General features: G+C 43.9%; 1 protein-coding gene across 1 annotated transcript; it reads left to right on the forward strand.

Moving 5' to 3' along the window:
- Positions 1–15,570: 15,570 nt before the first annotated feature.
- Positions 15,571–18,755, forward strand: LOC147610807 (uncharacterized). Its single transcript, XM_086785117.1, has one exon. The coding sequence runs from the start codon at positions 15,832–15,834 to the stop codon at positions 18,451–18,453; it is 2,622 nt and encodes an 873-aa protein (XP_086641243.1). The 5' UTR covers positions 15,571–15,831; the 3' UTR covers positions 18,454–18,755.
- The last annotated feature ends 18 nt before the right edge of the window (positions 18,756–18,773 follow it).

The following is an 18,773-nucleotide window of genomic DNA, read 5'->3' on the forward strand; positions in this document are numbered from 1 at the left end:
ATGATTATGTTGGTGAAGCTTATGGTGTGGCACTTATGGTGTGTGCCCGTCCTCAAATTCTGAAGAAGATGTGCTACATTAGTGTCAAAGAACACTTTCTTTGGTGATTATGATCACCATTAGTGTTTAAGAAACACTATTAATGCTTAAGAGCACCTTTTTTTTAGTGTCAAATGACACTTTCATTGGTAATTATGCACACCCTTAGTGTTTAAGAACATTCTTAGTGCTTAGAAGAACTCCGTAATGTCAAGAGGTTTCCCCTCAGTGTCAAAAGACACTAACTTTGCTGGTTATAAGATGTGTGCCCTCCACTTAAGCTTGAGTTGGGACCTATGAGAAATCCCCACCGCGCTCAGCCTCAAAAGCAGCTCTAATGCAGAGCTTGTGTGCTCAACAACAGCACGAATGGGTAGCAATAAAGAACAAAGCAGTCAGCAAGGCTTGTTTAAGCCTTATAATAAGGCTTTACACCATTACACTAGTTGCTACCATATGTAAAGAGCACGCACGTGGCTGGGTGTTTTCTGTCATTACATGCTTGAGCATGCTGCAGGCTTCTTGAGTTACAGCAACCCTTATGTGTTGGGCACCATGCGTAGCAGCAACGCTTATGTGCTAGGAGCTTGCATAGTCCACTTGGCGTTGAGCAAAGAAAAACACAATGCACCAAGAGTTCCACGCAAAAAGGCAGCGGCCTAGAGACCCTCACCTGACTGTGATACCATGTTGAGATTTCGTGGTGCTCATTCTAGATTCAAAAAGTGTGGAGAGAGACACAAAATACAAGAAAAAATCTTGCTTATTGAGTTGCTTACACATACAACTTGGCTTCAAACACCTTCTAGCTTTTGCCTTTAAATAGGTGAGCTGGTGGATCGTAGGTCCATTCACACACACACCCTTCTCCTACCCTTTTACTTGACCTTAGTCTCTTAATAGATTTAGCACCATAGACCGCTGGCCTACTTTGTCTTCAAGGTAAAGTCTAAATGAGCAGATCTTGGTGGGATAAACAATCCTTCCCATGGCTTTGCAAACTTGATTGAACTTATCTACGTATTGAATGGGATCTCCAGTTCCATTAAAATTAGTTCCATCAAATTTTTTCATCCTCCTTGAGATTTGGATTAGAATTGTTGAGGACACAACAAGTGATTTCTCTTATATAAGACCTTTAGGTTTGAGGTAGTCTCGCTCTCATTGGTTCTTTACCCTTCCCCATGTTCCCTATTCCTTGTGCAAATAGAGAGGAACTGAAACTCGGTTCCATGATGAAGAAGCTTCTATAATGGGTTCCTTAAGAAGGTGAACCTCATGCTTACACTATATGTGCTTGTTGAGTGTTTTGTGGAATATTCATCCTAAATTTGGTATAACAAAAGAGATATGTCTTAGATATTATCACAATTGTGCTACTTGGCCATGGTAAGCTTGGAATAGAACCCAGCTTGGGATCAACACCAAAAGTTTGAGACATTGTGACGTTTGTCATGGTTTGACCATTTCTCGACACAATGAGGGAAGTTTTCCCAATGAGGAAGAAAATCTCGAGGTTCCTGGTCTTGATTCCACTCCTTCATTGGAGCTTCACCTGAAGATGGGGCAATTTAATGCCCTTTTCATCAATTTTATTGTGATGTTTTGGTAGGTTGTTGTTGTGGAACCAAAAAAGGCCCCAGTGGGTTTGAGCAGGTATGATTTAATGCACTACAATCGACTAGTCTAGATCGAGTTCGCATCAAAGGGTTTCACTCTCTAGAAATAGCCTCTAGTGCTTCTAAAGCAATTCTAAATGTATTTAGATTCACATCTTAGATTTTGAATGGATTTTAAAAGGCTCACGTCTCATACCCTGGTAAGAGCTAGCCTTACATCTCACGTCTCTCACACCTCATATTTCACATTTTTTCATAGCTAGCTGAGCTCACAGATCAAGTCTCAAGGATTCTTATGAACTGGTTGAGTTAGACTCATGGCTTGTGCCTGGTGGTGGACTCACATCTCAGGTCTCATGCTTTTGGTGGTGGATTCATGCTTATGTGTCACGCCTCACATCCTCCTCACGCCTCACATCTTACATCTGGTTGGACATGTTTTTTTTGAAATACTAATTTTTTTCTTTTATGAAATAGGCAAGCTTGGAGATGGATTCCAATTAGTGTGTGGAGCCTCGTGCCACACAATTAAGGGTACATAATACCCCAATAATTACAAAGGATACAAAGGACAAGAATCCAAAGGATACAAAGGACAAGAATCCAAAGGATACAAAGGACATGGGTAGGTGTGTTCTTTACAAGCTTTTAAGTTAGGTTTAATTGTTGGTAGTGTGGGGTAGTAGGTTTAATTGACAGCTTGGGCTATTAAATCTGATAGCTTATACAAGTTGTTAGGTTGGATTCCTCTCCCCACAACATTACCATTGGCATTTGTGTGATGACGCTCTCCCATCCTTATCAAAGAGGACCTTCATGTCACAGTTTGCTAATAGCAACTTCCTCTTGATGTGTAACATATAAAGGACATCAAACATCTTCTTAGTATCACCTATTCCCATGGATGGGAATTTGGCATCATTCTGGTACCATGATGGACTCCCCCATAGGCTTGAGAGGGAGTTATTACCAACCCGTTTGACTGGTCATATGTTGGGATGCTCCACTCTTGATGATCCTTGAACCATAAAGGGCCAAGGAATGTTATGGCTTTGTAAAAATTCCCTCAATTACCACAAATAGCTCCAATTCCTGGACTTCAGAGGATTCAAAGTGTCATTCTTTGCATCTACTTCCTTCAAATTACATGATTTGATATGACAGCTTGTTGTAGTAGAAACATTTTTCCGCTGCTTTCTTCTTCTTCTCAAAAGCATTAGGATTATTGGAGCCCTCTCCCTTGTCTTTCTTTGTATTTGCAGAGATTGTAGAGAATGATGCAATGTCATTACCATCTTTGGCTTTAAAACACATCTCCTCCTTGTCTCATACTAGTTTTTAAGAACTTGCCATGCTTTGGAAGCTATGGTAGTATGTTGAATCATGGTCATCACAGTGAATCAGTGAGGTTGGTGATAATAGCACATAATGTATTGACATTCCTTCACCTCTATGCCAAAGTGAGAGCATGATCTAAAGGTAACCTCTGTAATGGATCTATTGGATTTGGAGCAGGACCCAACTTTGCATTAATCACTATTACAGTTTCTAGATCTCGAGTAGGACCCGACTTTGTATCAATCCCTATTACGGTTTCCCATAACTCATATGAATCATGAATGGACTTAATCTTGAACTTCCAACAAAGAGTCTATTTTGTCCTGAGCGGATGCATTATTTGCAAGTTGGGTCATCTCCCCAAATCTACCTTTAGATAGTAAGCTGTGCTAAAATAACCTTTGCCTAGAGCCTAAGCTTTGATACCATGTAAGAATACACAATAGTAGAAGAATAATCTTCACAATACAAAGCACTCAATTGCAGAAAAGAAGAGAGTAAACAATATTTCTACTTACAAACCTTGAATACAAATTAATGGATGTGTTTGCCCACCCGTGTGCTATGAGTAAGGAGCTTTGATGGTGAGATCTAGACATTCTCTGGATGGAGGATGTCTTCTCTATTTTTTGCACATCTTCATTCAGTTTTGTGTGTTAATTCCGTCGTGTGAAAAGTGTGCTGATTTTTGAGCATTGAAGTTACTGATCTCGCCAAAGCTTCCGCATGTTACAAATAGGGTTAGAACTTGGAGAACCTTGAGATAGGCTCCAACTCCTATCATTCTCATGGGAGACTTTAACATGGTTGAGAATAGAGAGGACAGGTTTGGAGGTACTGGGCAGATTCTCAGAGGGGCTAAATTGCACTCCTGGCAGAACACTTATGTTGAGATATCGAGCTTGTCTAGTGAGGCGGTGGCCACTGATGACCCGCCTGGGGGATAGGCCCCACACTTACACCACTGGCATGGTTGTTGGTGAGATCATGGGAGATATGCGGCCAGTGGGATGACAGGCTGTGTGACAGCCATTCTAGAGACTGGCATAGTTATAGCGCCAGCTCATTTAGTCGGGTTCACACTATAGAGAACTCGTGTATGTATTGGTTGAGTACCTTTCATATTATGTGTACTCTTATCTTGTATATGCTGTGTTGAGTGTTGAGTAGAGAAGAAGAAGATTTTCAGCCTCTCACCTTGTGTGTTCTCTATTAGGGTTTTGTGAGTGTGTGTGTGTGCTTGCAAGAGCTCAAGCTCTCTTCCCCCCTGCATCTTTTCATGGTATCAGAGCCTGGTTCGTGCTAAGGGCTGAGCTGCAAGCAAGAGAACCATAGGAAGCGGTACAAGGGTAAGAGCTGCAACTACTCTTCCCTATTCGTGTTGGTGACTACACCCTTGTCGGGAGCTCTACGGGAGGCACCGGCAAACGGTCTCTGATTGAGGAGCTTTCTTCGCGGGAGTAAAGCTATAGGGCAACTATACAGTCCTAGTGGACTAATGTTTTCGGGCCGAAAACGCGTTTCGGGCGCGTCTGGACCTCCGTTTTTCAGAAAGCAGGTGATTTCGAGCACTGCGGGTAAGTCATTGATTCTCTGCAGAACTCTGTTTTAAGAACTGCAGGAAGACAGATTGACTGTGCAGACACTGTGGGTGCTGCAAGGAGGTCTACAGTTGCCATTGGGTGTATGTTTGCACATTGAAGTCATTGTTGTTGGTGACATTTGAGAGTACTACAGTACCGCTGTGCAGAAAATACAGCATTTGTGCAGGAAAAACCAGAGTGCAGTTTCTGGTAAAATTGTGTGTTTGGCAAGATGTCTAATGATGGCATAACACAGATTGTGGCTGAGAAGCTGGATAAGAATAACTTCCATGCTTGGAGGTTCAGGTTGACGAATTTCCTGATGGGAAAAGGCTATTGGGACTACATAGAAGGTGAGCATGAAGAGGCACCAGAGATACCGGATATAAATCCGACTGCTGCAGATGTGAAAGAGTTTAAAGACTGGAACCAAGGAGTTAGGAAGGTTATGTATTGGCTTTCCATTAGTATATAGGACACCATGATTGGGCACATTCAGGATGCCAAGTCCCCCAAGGAGGCGTGGGACACCTTGGTAAAGCTTTATGAAACAAATACCAAGGCACATAAGATACAATTGAAGAATGAACTTCATACTGTGGAGAAAAAGAGCATGTCTGTGAATGACTGCGTTGAAGATAAAGGGTATTGTGGAATCCCTTACATCTATTGGTGTGTCAGTAGATGATGATGACAAGGTGGAAGTCTTTCTACGTGGTCTCGGGCCACAATACAAGGTGTTCAAGACGTCTATTCAGACTTGGGAAACATTCCCAACTTTACAGATTTGGTGTCTATGCTGATTATCGAAGAGAAGAACTTGGGTGAAGACCAACAGTCTTCACAAAGTAAAAACAGTTCAGAGCAACAGGCTTTCTACACGAGTTCAGGAAGAGGACGAGGTAGAGGAGGCCGTGGACGCGGTCAAGGAGGTGGCCGAACAGGAAATCAGAATTATGGCCAGCAGCAGCAACAACAACAACAGTCCCAGAATCAACAACAACAACAACACGCAGGTGGAAGAGGTAAATTTAGAGGCAGGGGGAGTCAAAGAGGCCGTGGTGGAAATTGGCAAAGGCAATATAATGATGCACGTGAATGCTATTATTGTGGTAAGCCTGGACATGTGCAGTCAGAATGTTATAAGAAGCAGGCTGACATGCAAAATGGGAAAGTGCAGCAAAACAACTATGCATCCTCAAGCAGAAATAATGAGGATAATGAAAGGTTGTTTGTTATGCAGCATGTCGTGAATGCCATGTCTGAAAATGTTGATGCAGCACAAAAAGATAATGTATGGTATGTGGATTCAGGCGCTTCGAACCACATGACGAGTCATGGGGAGTGGTTCAAGGAGATGAAAAACCCGGAAAGACCAAGTTTTGTGGAAACAGGGGATGACACTGTTCATCCAATTGCCCACGTTGGAGATGTGCCATTGTCTATGCAGGATGGCAAAGTGAAGTACCTTGCAGATGTACTTCATGTACCAAACATAACAAAGAATCTGGTTTCAGTTGGCCAGATGATTGAGCAGGGTTTGCAGGTTCGGTTTAACCCTGATGGATGTTATGTTGAAGATTTTAAAGACAAGTGCAGGTTGGTTGCAAAAGGCAACAGAGTGGGCAGAATGTTTACGTTGGATGTAGACATGCCTGAGATGAGTGCTGCGATGTTTGCAAATGGCTCAGGAATTGTTGCAGACATAGACATATGGCATAAAAGAATTGGACATGTGAATGTGCAGAGATTGAAGTCTATGCAGACAAAAGGAATTGTGACAGGGCTACCAAAATTTAAAGTGGAAGGTATGCATAAAATCTGTGAAGCATGCCAATTTGGGAAGCAAACAAAGCATGTGTTTCCACGTAACAGATATGTGAGCAGAAATGCACTAGTAGATGTTGTGCATTCAGATGTATGGGGTCCTACGAAGACCATATCTATGGGAGGCTGCAGGTATTATGTGACTTTCATTGATGACCACACAAGGAAAGTGTGGGTATATTTCATGAAGGAGAAGAGTGAGGTGTTCACTCACTTTCAGAATTTCAGAGTTTTGGTTGAAAAGCAAACAGGGAAATATGTAAAGTGCCTAAGGTCAGATGGAGGGGGAGAGTACTTCTCCAATGAGTTCTCTGAATATTTGAAGAAGAATGGTATTCGGAGACAGTATACATGCAGATACACTCCGCAGCAAAATGGAGTTGCTGAGCGGAAAAACAAGCACATTGCTGAGATTGCGCGAGCATTGATGGAAGAGAAGAATATGCCGCATTGCTATTGGGCTGAGGCTATTTCTACAGCAGTATACATCATGAACAGGACTCCAACTGCAGCCATACATGATGTAACTCCAGAGGAGAGGCAGAAAACCAGATTTGTCTCATCTAAAAGTCTTTGGATGCATTGCATATGTGCATGTGCTAGATGAGCTGAGAACCAAGCTGGATCCGAAAGCTGAAAAATGTGTGTTTACCTTTGTTTATGGAGTCTGTGTTATCTCAATTTTCAAATTTTTAATGTCTTTGCATTTTATTGAACTCTCTCTTCTTTTGAGCACCTGCAAAAAAGCAATATGAAACAATAGGGTAAAGTAAACTAATAGCAGTGCTTAATGAGACTAGGATAAGTCACATGGTATACCTTCTTATTGTTGTAGATAAATAAAAAGTCCTTTGAAATAGAACCTTCTGTCTCAAATAGAATGTCATTGCGTAATTGAGCTAGGGAGCAACATTGTCTTAATGAGAAATTGACTAGCACATCACCATTCTCAACAACATCAATATCAACAAGTTTATTTTCTTATAATCCTGCTACACGTTAGTTGAGGGTAAGCAGGGATGTTGTTTTTGATGAGATGAGCAGCTGGTATGTTGCTGAAAAAGAAGTTGTTGGGGCTGATGTGAGTGGAAGTGTGGTTGCATAGAATGCAGGTCAGCAATCACAATCTTTGAGTGGACCAGGAGAGTCTAGTGGGTCTATTGATAGACCATGGAGTGGCAGGCTGCGTCATAATACCAGTCCTGCAAATGTGATTAGTACATCACGTAAAGGAAAAGAGAAAGTGGTTGAGCCCCTTGCTATGCCTGACATTTCTGCAGGGCATTCTCATGTTGATGGAGAGTCTAGTGGCTTAGATATGAGCCTTGATGAGGAGCTTGGGATCCCAGCTATGAGAACACCTGGTGTAAAGAAGGCTATGGAAACCATGAATGAGAAGCTGCAAAGATTTGGGAGAGTGAAGAACCCTGTGCAGAGGTTTACTTATGATGGTTATGTGGCACATCACTATGCATATATGGCAAAGGTTGTGCAGGTTGTTGAGCCCACATGCATTGATGAGGCTATTGGAAATGTGTATTGGGAGAAAGCTATGGATGAGGAGATGGATGCACTATATGGAAATGAAACTTGGGATTTAGTGCAATTGCCTGAAGGCAAGAAAGCCATTGGATGCAAGTGGGTGTACAAAGTTAAACATAACAGTGATGGAAGCATAAACAGGTACAAGGCTAGATTGGTAGCCAAAGGATATGCGCAGACATATGGGATTGATTATGAGGAAACTTTTAGCCCAGTTGCCAAGATGGCAACGGTGAGAGTTGTGATAGCAGTGGCTGCGTCAAAGCAATGGTCTTTACATCAGATGGATGTAAAGAATGCATTCTTGCATGGAGATTTGCAAGAAGAGGTGTATATGTTGCAGCCACCTGGTTATGAGGATGTGAGTCACCTCGAGCATGTTTGCAGGTTGAAGAAAGCCTTGTATGGCTTAAAGCAAGCACCAAGAGCATGGTCTGACAAGATTTTTGAATATCTTGTCACTATTGGCTTTCATGTAGCCAATGCAGATTTCTCATTGTATGTGAGACATGGTGATAGAGGAGTTGTGCTTGTTGTCATCTATGTAGATGACTTGATCATTACGGGGGACCATGATGCAGAGATCTTTGATGTAAAGATCTTGCTTAGACAGAAGTTTGAGATGAAGGATCTGGGGGAGCTCAGATATTTCTTGGGCATTGAAGTGATTAGGTCACCACATGGTATTGGATTACTGCAGAGACAGTATGGCTTGGACATGTTGTCCAAGTATGGTATGACAGGCTGTAAGCCTATTTCTGTGCCATTGGATCAGAATAGCAAGTTGAGTGCAGATTCAGGAGAGATCTTGGAGGATCCTACTATGTACAGACGCATAGTAGGAAGTTTGATCTACACGATGATCACCAGACCAGATTTGAGCTATGCTGTTGGGTTGGTGAGTCAGTTTATGCAGGTTCCATGGAAACCGCATTTGGATGCAGTGAGACGCATACTGAGGTATGTGAAGTCTACTTTGCATTGTGGACTATTCTATGAGACTGGGACAGAGATATGTGTACATGGGTACACAGATGCTGATTGGGCTGGTAGTATCTCAGATAGAAGATCTACCAGTGGATTCATGTTTTCTTTGGGGAGTGCTGCTGTGACTTGGAGCAGCAAGAAGCAGCCTACGGTTGCTCTATCGAGTACAGAGGCCGAGTACAGAGGAGCTGCTATGGCAGCATGTGAGGTAGCTTGGTTGAGAAAGCTACTTGCAGATTTGGGTCTATCAGTGGATAGACAAGTTGTCATTTTCTATGACAATATTAGCAGTATACAGTTGGCCAGGAACCCAGTCTTTCATGCTCGTACGAAGCACATAGAGGTCCACTACCACTTCGTCAGAGAGAAGGTCTTGGCAGGAGACCTTGACCTTGTTTATGTCAGCACAGAGGATCAGGTAGCTGACATCTTCACCAAAGCATTGGGTACAGAGAAGCTCCGCAGATTCAGGGCTTCGCTTGGTGTACATGAGATGGAGTTGAGATCGAGGGGGAGTGTTGAGATATCGAGCTCGTCTAGTGAGGCGGTGGCCACTGATGATGACCCGCCTGGGGGATAGGCCCCACACTTACACCACTGGCATGGTTGGTGAGATCATGGGAGATATGCGGCCAGTGGGATGACAGGCTGTGTGACAGCCATTCTAGAGACTGGCATAGTTATAGCGCCAGCTCATTTAGTCGGGTTCACACTATAGAGAACCCGTGTATGTATTGGTTGAGTACCTTTCATATTATGTGTACTCTTATCTTGTATATGGTGTGTTGAGTGTTGAGTAGAGAAGAAGAAGATTTTCAGCCTCTCACCTTGTGTGTTCTCTATTAGGGTTTTGTGAGTGTGTGTGTGTGTGCTTGCAAGAGCTCAAGCTCTCTTCCCCCCTGCATCTTTTCAACTTAAGACTACTTTGATCTGTGTGACTTGGGAAACTTGGGTGAATTCACTTGGCAAACTATGCTTGCGGGGGAACTTGCTAGGAAGGCTAAACTGGACAGAGGGTATGTCAGTAAGAGCTTATGTAACTCCTTTGTGAGGATTGAATGTAGAACCGACTTCTCCACATGCCTTTTTGATCACTACCCCATCACACTACTAATGGATAACTCTGATAAAAAGGTGCTTAACCAGTGGTTTCACACTGATCCTGAACTGTTCAAACTTCTCATTGTTCAGGAGGAGATTAAAAAAATTTGGGGTGACTTCTTTGGAGGTCTCACTCCAACTAAGGCTTGGAGCCTGGCAATCAAATCTTCCCAATCCTTACTTATTTGCACCAGGAAGGAAGTGACCAGAGTCAGGAAACTAAGAAAAGAACAACTATACTTGAAACTAAAGGACATGGAAGAACTTGCCAACAAGAAGGATCCCACAGTACAAGATGAGGTGTATAGGCTTAGAGCCCAGATTAGGAAGGAGGAAGAGATCTCCCTGAAACATGCCAACCTTTTCTTTAGAGATTGGTGGGCAGGCAAAAGTGATCTGCCCACCCCCCCTGAAATGTTCAAGATGCTTAAAGTGAAACAAAATAAAGAGAAGCTCCCTCTCCTCAAAGATAATTATGGCTCTAGGTGCAGCTCTGAGGAAGGCAATAGGAAAGTGGCCCTCCATCACTTTAGGAATATTGCCAGCAAGGGGGGTGAGCTCACAAAGGATCGGACTCATTGCATAACACTTATAGGGTAAGCTAGAAAACCCAACATCCCAGAAGCCATATCCAAAACGATGGATAATAATCTTTCAAAGGAAGAAACTAGAAGGGCAATAGACAATCTTAAGGGAAAGAAAAGTCTAGGCTTAGATGCTATGCCTTTTGAATTTTTCAAAACTTTAAAGGAGATCTTGGTGGGTCCCCTACTTGATGTATGGCAAAAGGCTTTGTCATATAGAGCTCTCCCCATCACAATTAATGAAGGGTGGATCAAACTTATTCACAAGATGGGGGAGAAAGACAACTTGGGCAACTGGAGACCTATAACTATTCTCACATGTTCCTACAAAATCTTTGCTAAAGCCCTTGCTTTGAGACTATCCTACCACTTGAAAAGCTAGATTAGACAGGAACAAAATGGTTTCATAAAAGGCAGATACATCCTTGATGCTATAATTACTCTCTGGGAGGGCATGGAATTTGCTAAGGAATCTAATCAGTCACATGGGTGCAGGCAGACAATTCATTCTGATGGTGAGAACCCTTTTCGGCAATGCCACTGCAAGGATCAATGTTATTGGGGTTCTCTTTGATGCCCTCCCACTGACCAAGTCCACTAGACAAGGTTTCCCCATGGCACCCTTACTTTATGCTATTGTTTGCAGATGGACTAAATTGGCTTATCAAGGACAATATGGATAAAGGGAAGATGCAGGGAGTTGCCTTACCCAATGGCAAAGCAACTATGTACACAAATGTTTACAAATGATACTAATGCAATGGTCTCCAATACTGTACAGAGTATTAAATTCTTCTAGTCATGCCTGGACATATACTGTAAGCCTCAGGCTCAGTCATCAATCACCAGAAAATTGGGATTAAAATATTGATTGACAAACCTCTAGAGTGGCTGTTATAGGCTGGATGTAAGCTACTGGAAGATGGAGTGATATTCAAACTGTTGGGTATCCCAATGGGCTTCAAGGTTACCATGAAAACAAAGGTAGGTGGCAGTGGATAATACTCAACAAAGAAGAAAGCAAACTCAACAGATGGAAAAAAAGATAGGTCAACCAGCTCTCAGATTACACAATGCAGGCATTTGCAGAGTTGATGTGATGTGTGGGATAGTACTTGCAATAACTAGTTTTCCAGAGCAGACCTGATCAGACTGTTCAACGTGTCAAATGTAGAACTTGAGCTCATTGGGGACAGAATTAGATTTTGGTCCCACTCCGACTATTAGCTATTATCCATAAGGGACCTTCCTCTACCCAAAGCCTTCCAGTGGAGCTCTCAATCATGCCTCCTACCCATATCGGCTAGGAAAAGTTCACCGCATGTTCACTACACTCTAAATAGAAGATGGAATCTAGAGCTCACTGGTATCTCCTTTTTGTGGTAAACTATGGAATAAATATGTTGAGCCTAATAAAGCCTGCCTAGCCTGGTTAATAATGCATAGCGCCTTATGGAGACAACAGAAAGCTTACAGATGTAATATTGGGGATCGCAAATGTCACAGATGCCAGGGAACGGAGGATGACCTGCATATTTTCATACACTTTCCTCAGGCCCAACAATGTTTTGACTCTCTAGCTAGCTGTATTATGTCATGGAATGGTCTATCTTTGGGGTGGAAAAAATTGATCTTGGGAGAATGTATAGGCTGCACTATGGAACTCTAGTCTGTGTTGAGATGTGAAATGATGTGGTTGCTATGGCTAAATAGATTGGATTTTGTATTTAACAGCTCTCCTACTCAGCACATCTGGCTGAAAGACCATTTGATTCATGCAGGTGAAAGGTACATGCAGAGGAGGATAAAGGACTTGGATGCCAAGATATCTCAGTTGCACATGAAGGCATAGACTAAGAAGGATGACAGAGTGATAAACTCAATTTAGGATCTCATGCTGTTAAGAGAGACTGTGGATATGATGCTAGTCAAAGCTCTCTACACTATGTATCTCTTTCCTAATTTCTTAATATAATAGCCGTTTCTTTGAAAAAAAAGACACTATTGTTTGTAATTAAGAAACTGACAGGCGTAAAATTTGAAAGCATTTGGTTGAAGTGTTTGGCTGGGTAGTTAATGTGCGCACGTGACTGAAGACACGTGATCGCCACTACCAGGGTTTATTTTTACAAGTAGTGCTCACATAAAACATTTTTCCCAACCAATCAAAATAAAGATAACCTTCTATACTAACCGGTATCCTAAAATTTTATCCGATATTTAAAGAGGCATGGTGGTTTAAACCAGGGCTTTAAAGATGAATTGACTCATAATCCAGTCATTTAAAGATGTGCCAAAGTGCACTAGACAAGAGGTATGGAGTGAGAAATGCCATATGGCAAGTAGACATTTATCCCATATGCAAGGGAAGTCCCATGAGATTTGTACCTCCACCCTATAAAAGGGGTCATTTTTCAAGCAATGAATCATCTCGTGCACTTTGCACATCTCTAGTCTCTCTATGAGTCCAAGCTAATCTATCTTGGAACCTAATTGATTTGAGTCTTTGCACATACACATCATCATGTGTATAATTAGACACCATCCACCTTAGGTCATTTTAATCATGTGTAATTAGTAGGTGATTAGTGTGGGATTAGCATCATTGCCATGGAAGCTTGGGTCTCCCAAAATCTCAACATTTGCTTCACCATAGTAAGAGGCCAAAGTTTCAATTTTGGTAAGCCATAATTCTTGAATGGCTTTTCCTCTTGGAAAGCTAGAAGGTGCCAATGCCTTGAAGCCTTGAACAAAATCCTTATGTGGGAATCTCTTTAGCAAGCTACCTATCACCAAATTTGAAAATTCCTTTTGAAATTGAATGCCCTCCTCCAAAACTGTGCCATCCAGATTTCTTTGAATGCATATAGATCTATACATATTGCCTCGAAGAGATGCTCGAAGTGAGGCAAGCTGACCCACACCAGGTCCAGAGTCTAGGATAATAAGATACCCCATGTTGTCACATGTAGCTGTATTATATCAACCTCACGCTCCTCAATGAATTGCTGCAAAATCATGGGTATCTCAGTTTCTATGCGGCCCCATGTTGTCAGATGTAGCTGTATTATATCCTCACGCTCCTCAATGAGTTGCTGCAAAATCATAGGTATCTCAGTTTCTATGCGGCCACCTACTATCGATATATCAACAGAGCTGCTTTGGAAAGTTTTATTGATTGTAGACAACCTCTCCAAGATATCGGCCATGAAATGAATCCTGTAAATAAATTGCAGGTTGGCAACTCTTTGGAAAAAATCTAGATTCTCACATTTCAAGAACATAAGAAGTGGCTCAAAGGATTCACACACTTTATGTATAGCAGAGGATTTGCTATACATAAGAAGTGGCTCAAAGGATTCGCACACTTTATGTATAGCAAAGGATCTGCTTAACCATCTCACTTGGTGGATATGACACATACTAAGCTTAACACAACCAAACTCTGCCTCTAACTTCTTCAATGCTGAACTCTTCAAGGCATTGAGAGAAAATTTCAGCAATTTCATTGTTTTGACAACTTTGACAATTCCTTGTGCACATTGAGATCTCTTCACCACATTTGACACACAGAGACTTGTCCTATGAGCAATGCAATGGATTGATGTCATGTATGGAATGATCCACTTCATGCGACTAGCAAGCCCATTGACATGGCCAATCATAGCTGAAGCATGGTCAGTGCCCAAACAAACCATGTTGCTTACATCCAAGTTTAATTGAGCGAAGAAAAATCTGCAAGACTCATATAAATGAAGTGTTGTATCCCCTTGTATTTCTAGCAAACCAAGAAAGACAGTTATTGGCTGAAAATCCTCAATAAAAGAGGGATAGACAATCAAATGCTGTGTGAGTTCAATGTCGGAGATACCATTGCAAGGCATAATGTGAGTGGATCAACACATTGTATCTACCAAAAGGATATCACCAAGAGCATGCATGATAACCTAGCGCACTGATCTTTATGCACCAACACAAGAGGATAGAATGTGTATTAGATATCATGGAGAGCATGAATTATGACCTAGCATTCATCTTAAAGCAAGACAACACAATCCATATCCAATCAGGGAGAGCATGAATTATGACCTAGCATTCATCTTAATGCAAGACAATAGAATCCATATCCAGAAATACCACATAGCCATAAACATGCCAAATAGGAATGGATATTTCAACATCAAATGCAGGTGCCAGAGCATAGGTCCAATGCACCAATGACATAGGATGCATGACATTTGTGATGAGTGTGGCACCCCAACACAGGTGACCACCCTGGTCATTTGCTATGAAGTGCACCATGCATCTACGCCATCTCAATCACTAGAAAGAGAAATACCATCTCATTGTAGACTACCTCCTCATTGTAGACGCTAGGGGTAATTATATGAGCACACATGGAACGATTGAGCCATGGCAAGGCATAATCTCAACATGTAGACAGACGCAATAGCATTGCAAGGCATATTGTGAGTGGATCAACACATGATTTCATCTTGATGAGTAGTCCTTATATATATTTTGCTTAAGATACATGGAAGAAAACCTAAAAAGTAATCTTCATTTAGAATATTTTCCCATAATTTTTTGCTTAGGGAACATTTCACCAAATATTAAACTAGAATGCTGATTTCTTGAGAGCTTGTTGAATAATTCTATTGTTAACCTTAATCATAGCTAACCTTTATTAAATAATTCTGTTGCTAACCTTAATCATAGCTAAGCTGGGTGAATAATTCTATTGCAAACCTTAGATCGTAACTAAATGAGTTTTCATAGCGTATCTTTTGGTATTGCTAGAAAGAGATATAGACAAAAATAATAATGGAATAAGGTAACACTAGAAAGAGATATAGACAAAAATAATAATGGAATAAGGTAATAATGGAATAAGGTAACACTGTAGTAAGAGAGCCAAAAATGAAACATGTAACCTCGTAGTAAGAGAGCCAAAAATGAAACATGTAACCTCGTAGCCGATGGATAAATGGAAAAGTAGTTGCCAGCACCAACTTCCTCCGCCGGTTGATTCTTGGGAGGATTACCACCTTCTCCCCCGAGTCAGAGCTCCGATCGGTGCTGAGCGCATACCAGGTGACATCAAAGCGTGGTGAAACAGGATAGTTGCTGAAACAAAAAAAAAACATGAAGAGCGTGATGGGGGCGCTCATGCAGAGCAGAGGCTGGGATTGAGGAGGCGGCGGGGCGGCGATGGCACCTGCGGTACGAGAGAAAGTGAGCAAGAGGTCCGCCAACCGGGTGGAGAAGCCGGCCATATGGCAGGACGTGATGGTGGAGGTCAAGGAGACGTTCCGCCGCATTGGGCAGGTCAAGCACTCTGGCTTCACCCTTTGGGACGACCGCCGCATGCGCACTGGCCCCACCCTCAGCCGCAACCGCAGGGCACGTGTAAAGACTCAGGTCCCCCTGCGCTCCTTCAACCTGCCAGCCCGGACCCTCCGCGAGATCGAGAACAACCGCTCGCAGCCGCCCATCGTCTCCTTCAACCACCTCCAAAACCTCCTGGGCATGTGCCGCCGCATCAATGCCCAGTCCTCGCTTACAGAGCGCCGCAAGAACCCGCATGATCCCTCCCTCTACCCCGTCTTCATTCGTCGCCCTGTCGGAACATCCGCCCGCCCCTTGACGCCCAACTCGACCACCCCCGTCGGGCGGCCCAACTCCCCCGCCTCTGCTGCCCTTCCGAACCGACCCAGCTCCGCTGGAAATGACCGCCGTCACCGGCCATTGACGCCCAACTCTGTCGGTGTCAGCCGTCCAATTACCCCGCCTTACTCGGCCCGCAAGCGGCCCCATACTGCCCGCCCGGCCATGGACGATCCACCCTACGCATACGCGCCCCCGCGTTTCACACTCCTGCTAGATATCTCCAACCGCCCGGCCGCCCTTGGGCCTCCCCCGCACTTTGCAACCCGGCCTTCCTCCGCGTCCAACACTCCCCGCCCGGGCTCCAGCCGGCGGTCGCAGAAAGACGACACCTTTTTGAAAACTCCCGACCAGCAGCAGCAGCAACAAGCGCCGTCGCCCAACACAAAGCCTCGTCCACCAGTTCCGGCGCTGAAGAAGATTCCCGCAGACAGAGCACCTCCCAAGCTGGCGTCCGACCGCACGTTCGACCGAACGTCGCAACAGTCCGGCAGCGTGTGGTCTTTCGCTCCGATGGCGGCAGCCTATTTCGAGCGGAGACCCCTGTCGGCGGGCGACCGGAGGCCTCTGTCGGCCGGCAACGTACACTCAGAAAGGCCTCCGTCGAGGCGACGAGCTGCTGCTGTTGCAGACAGCCGACCGAAACCAGTGCTGGAAAGCAGCGCAGTATCGACAGACGTTTCTGTGCCAGATTCATCAGCATCGTCGTTAGTGCTGCCGGAGAGAATATCGCCGAGCAGCCGCAGCAGCAGCGGCGGCGGCAGGAGCTCAGCCGGAAGCTCCACCACAGGGGCGGACACAGCGGGGAGTGAAGGAGAAACACCAAAGAAAGGAAAAGGCCATAACACAGACCTCTGGTCACCTCGTGGGCGCCCGGCCAGCCTGTCTGATCAGAGACCGCCCTCTCGCAGAGGGGCCAAACCCAACAGGAAGAAGAAGAAAGTCATCTCTACTTCAGAATCAACTATCACAACCACCACCACTGAGCCATCCACACTGGAAGCCTCTGCTGATGAGAATGCCAGTGGGAAAACTTCAGGCGGGTCAACAGCTAGGGGCCGGACAGACGATGTGAAAAGGCCTGACCCTTCAAAGGTTAGGGCTCCTCCTCCTCCTCCTTACAAATCCAGATCTGCTGCACAAGATAATACTAGAGTTGATGCTGAAATCAAGACTCCCAGAAAAAGGCCTTCACCAGGTTCTTCTTCAGGGGAGGCTAAGGGCTCTCCTAGAAGGGCTTCCAATCTGTCTATTCCCGCCGCCCAGCGAACACAAACTGGCCCCTCCTCTGAGGAACCCTCCCCAGGTAGACCCAAGGTCACCTTTGCAACTGCCTCTGCCAGTGAAGAGAGAAAGCAAGGGAAAGAGCCCATGGATGTGAATCATTCAAAAAAAGATCAGGCTATGGATAGATTGAACACTTCAAAGCAATTTGATCAAAGTGCAGATGCCTTGCAAGACAAGAGAGAAGGTTTTCAGCAGAGACACATGAGCCTTACATGTGATCAAGCTAGGCCGGGCAAAGACGGGCTGCAGCTGCGATGGACAGAATCCATCTTGAAATCACCAAGATCCAGCTTGAAGTCGAAGGAGCAACAGCAGGGCATTGTTGCCGTAGAAGTCGCCTCCGAGGAAGAGGAAGATGCTGAGACAAGAGAGTCCACTGATGAGGAATCCATCAAGACAACAACATGCATACAGAGCTGCAGTGAAATCAGCTCAGAGATGTCTGCAACTGAGCATGAAGAAGAAGAAGATGATGAACGTCATCGCCTGGCCCGTGGACGAGGGGTGGAAGCTGAAAAAGAACCGGCAAAACAAGATGCCAGAGAACTACAGGAGGTGCATCAACTACAGCTCCCACAACAACATGGTGAGAAGGGAGAGGGGGAGTATCATAATCATCATCAACTACATGGAGAGGAAGGGTGTGTAAAAGAGAATGCAAGTAGTGTATTTATCAAGTACTCTGCAGATGCTTATGTGGACTTCAAAAACTCCATGTTGAACTTGATCAGGAATGAGCATCTTGAAGGTGGGCCTGAAGATCAACTGGAGGAGCTCTTCCAATACTACATCGACCTTAACCCGGCTGTACACCACCACGTCCTCAGCGAAGTCATTGCAGACATCAGGGCAGAGCTCAAGCAAGCCCAAAGACACTGATTTGTTTTAATTAGCTTAAAAACAAAGACCTATGATATGTGTATTGGTTCCATGCAAAGCCAAAGCAACTGCTGGCATGAGCCTATTCCAAAGCAACTGTATGTGGGATTGTCTGAAGTCATGGCAAAGCTCATGGTTAAGAGCCTTGAACTAGGTTCATTTTGGATGGTTTAGACATCATGTGGCATCCTCGTTTTGTAATATTCTGGCCAATCATACTCTTCAAATGAGTTGTTTACAGGCTTTTTATTTTTCCAAATTTATTATCTTTTCGTTAAAAAAACATGCGTTTTTTATGTTAATTATGAGGAGCGAATTTG

This window comes from Cibotium barometz, chromosome 48 (assembly GCF_041138505.1).
Source record: "Cibotium barometz isolate CiBa-2024 chromosome 48, ASM4113850v1, whole genome shotgun sequence".
Taxonomy (NCBI): domain Eukaryota; kingdom Viridiplantae; phylum Streptophyta; class Polypodiopsida; order Cyatheales; family Cibotiaceae; genus Cibotium; species Cibotium barometz.

What these genes read in the sequence shown, in the direction of transcription:
- LOC147610807 (XM_086785117.1), top strand. Translation starts at nt 15,832, where the DNA reads ATGGCACCTGCGGTACGAGAGAAAGTGAGCAAGAGGTCCGCCAACCGG.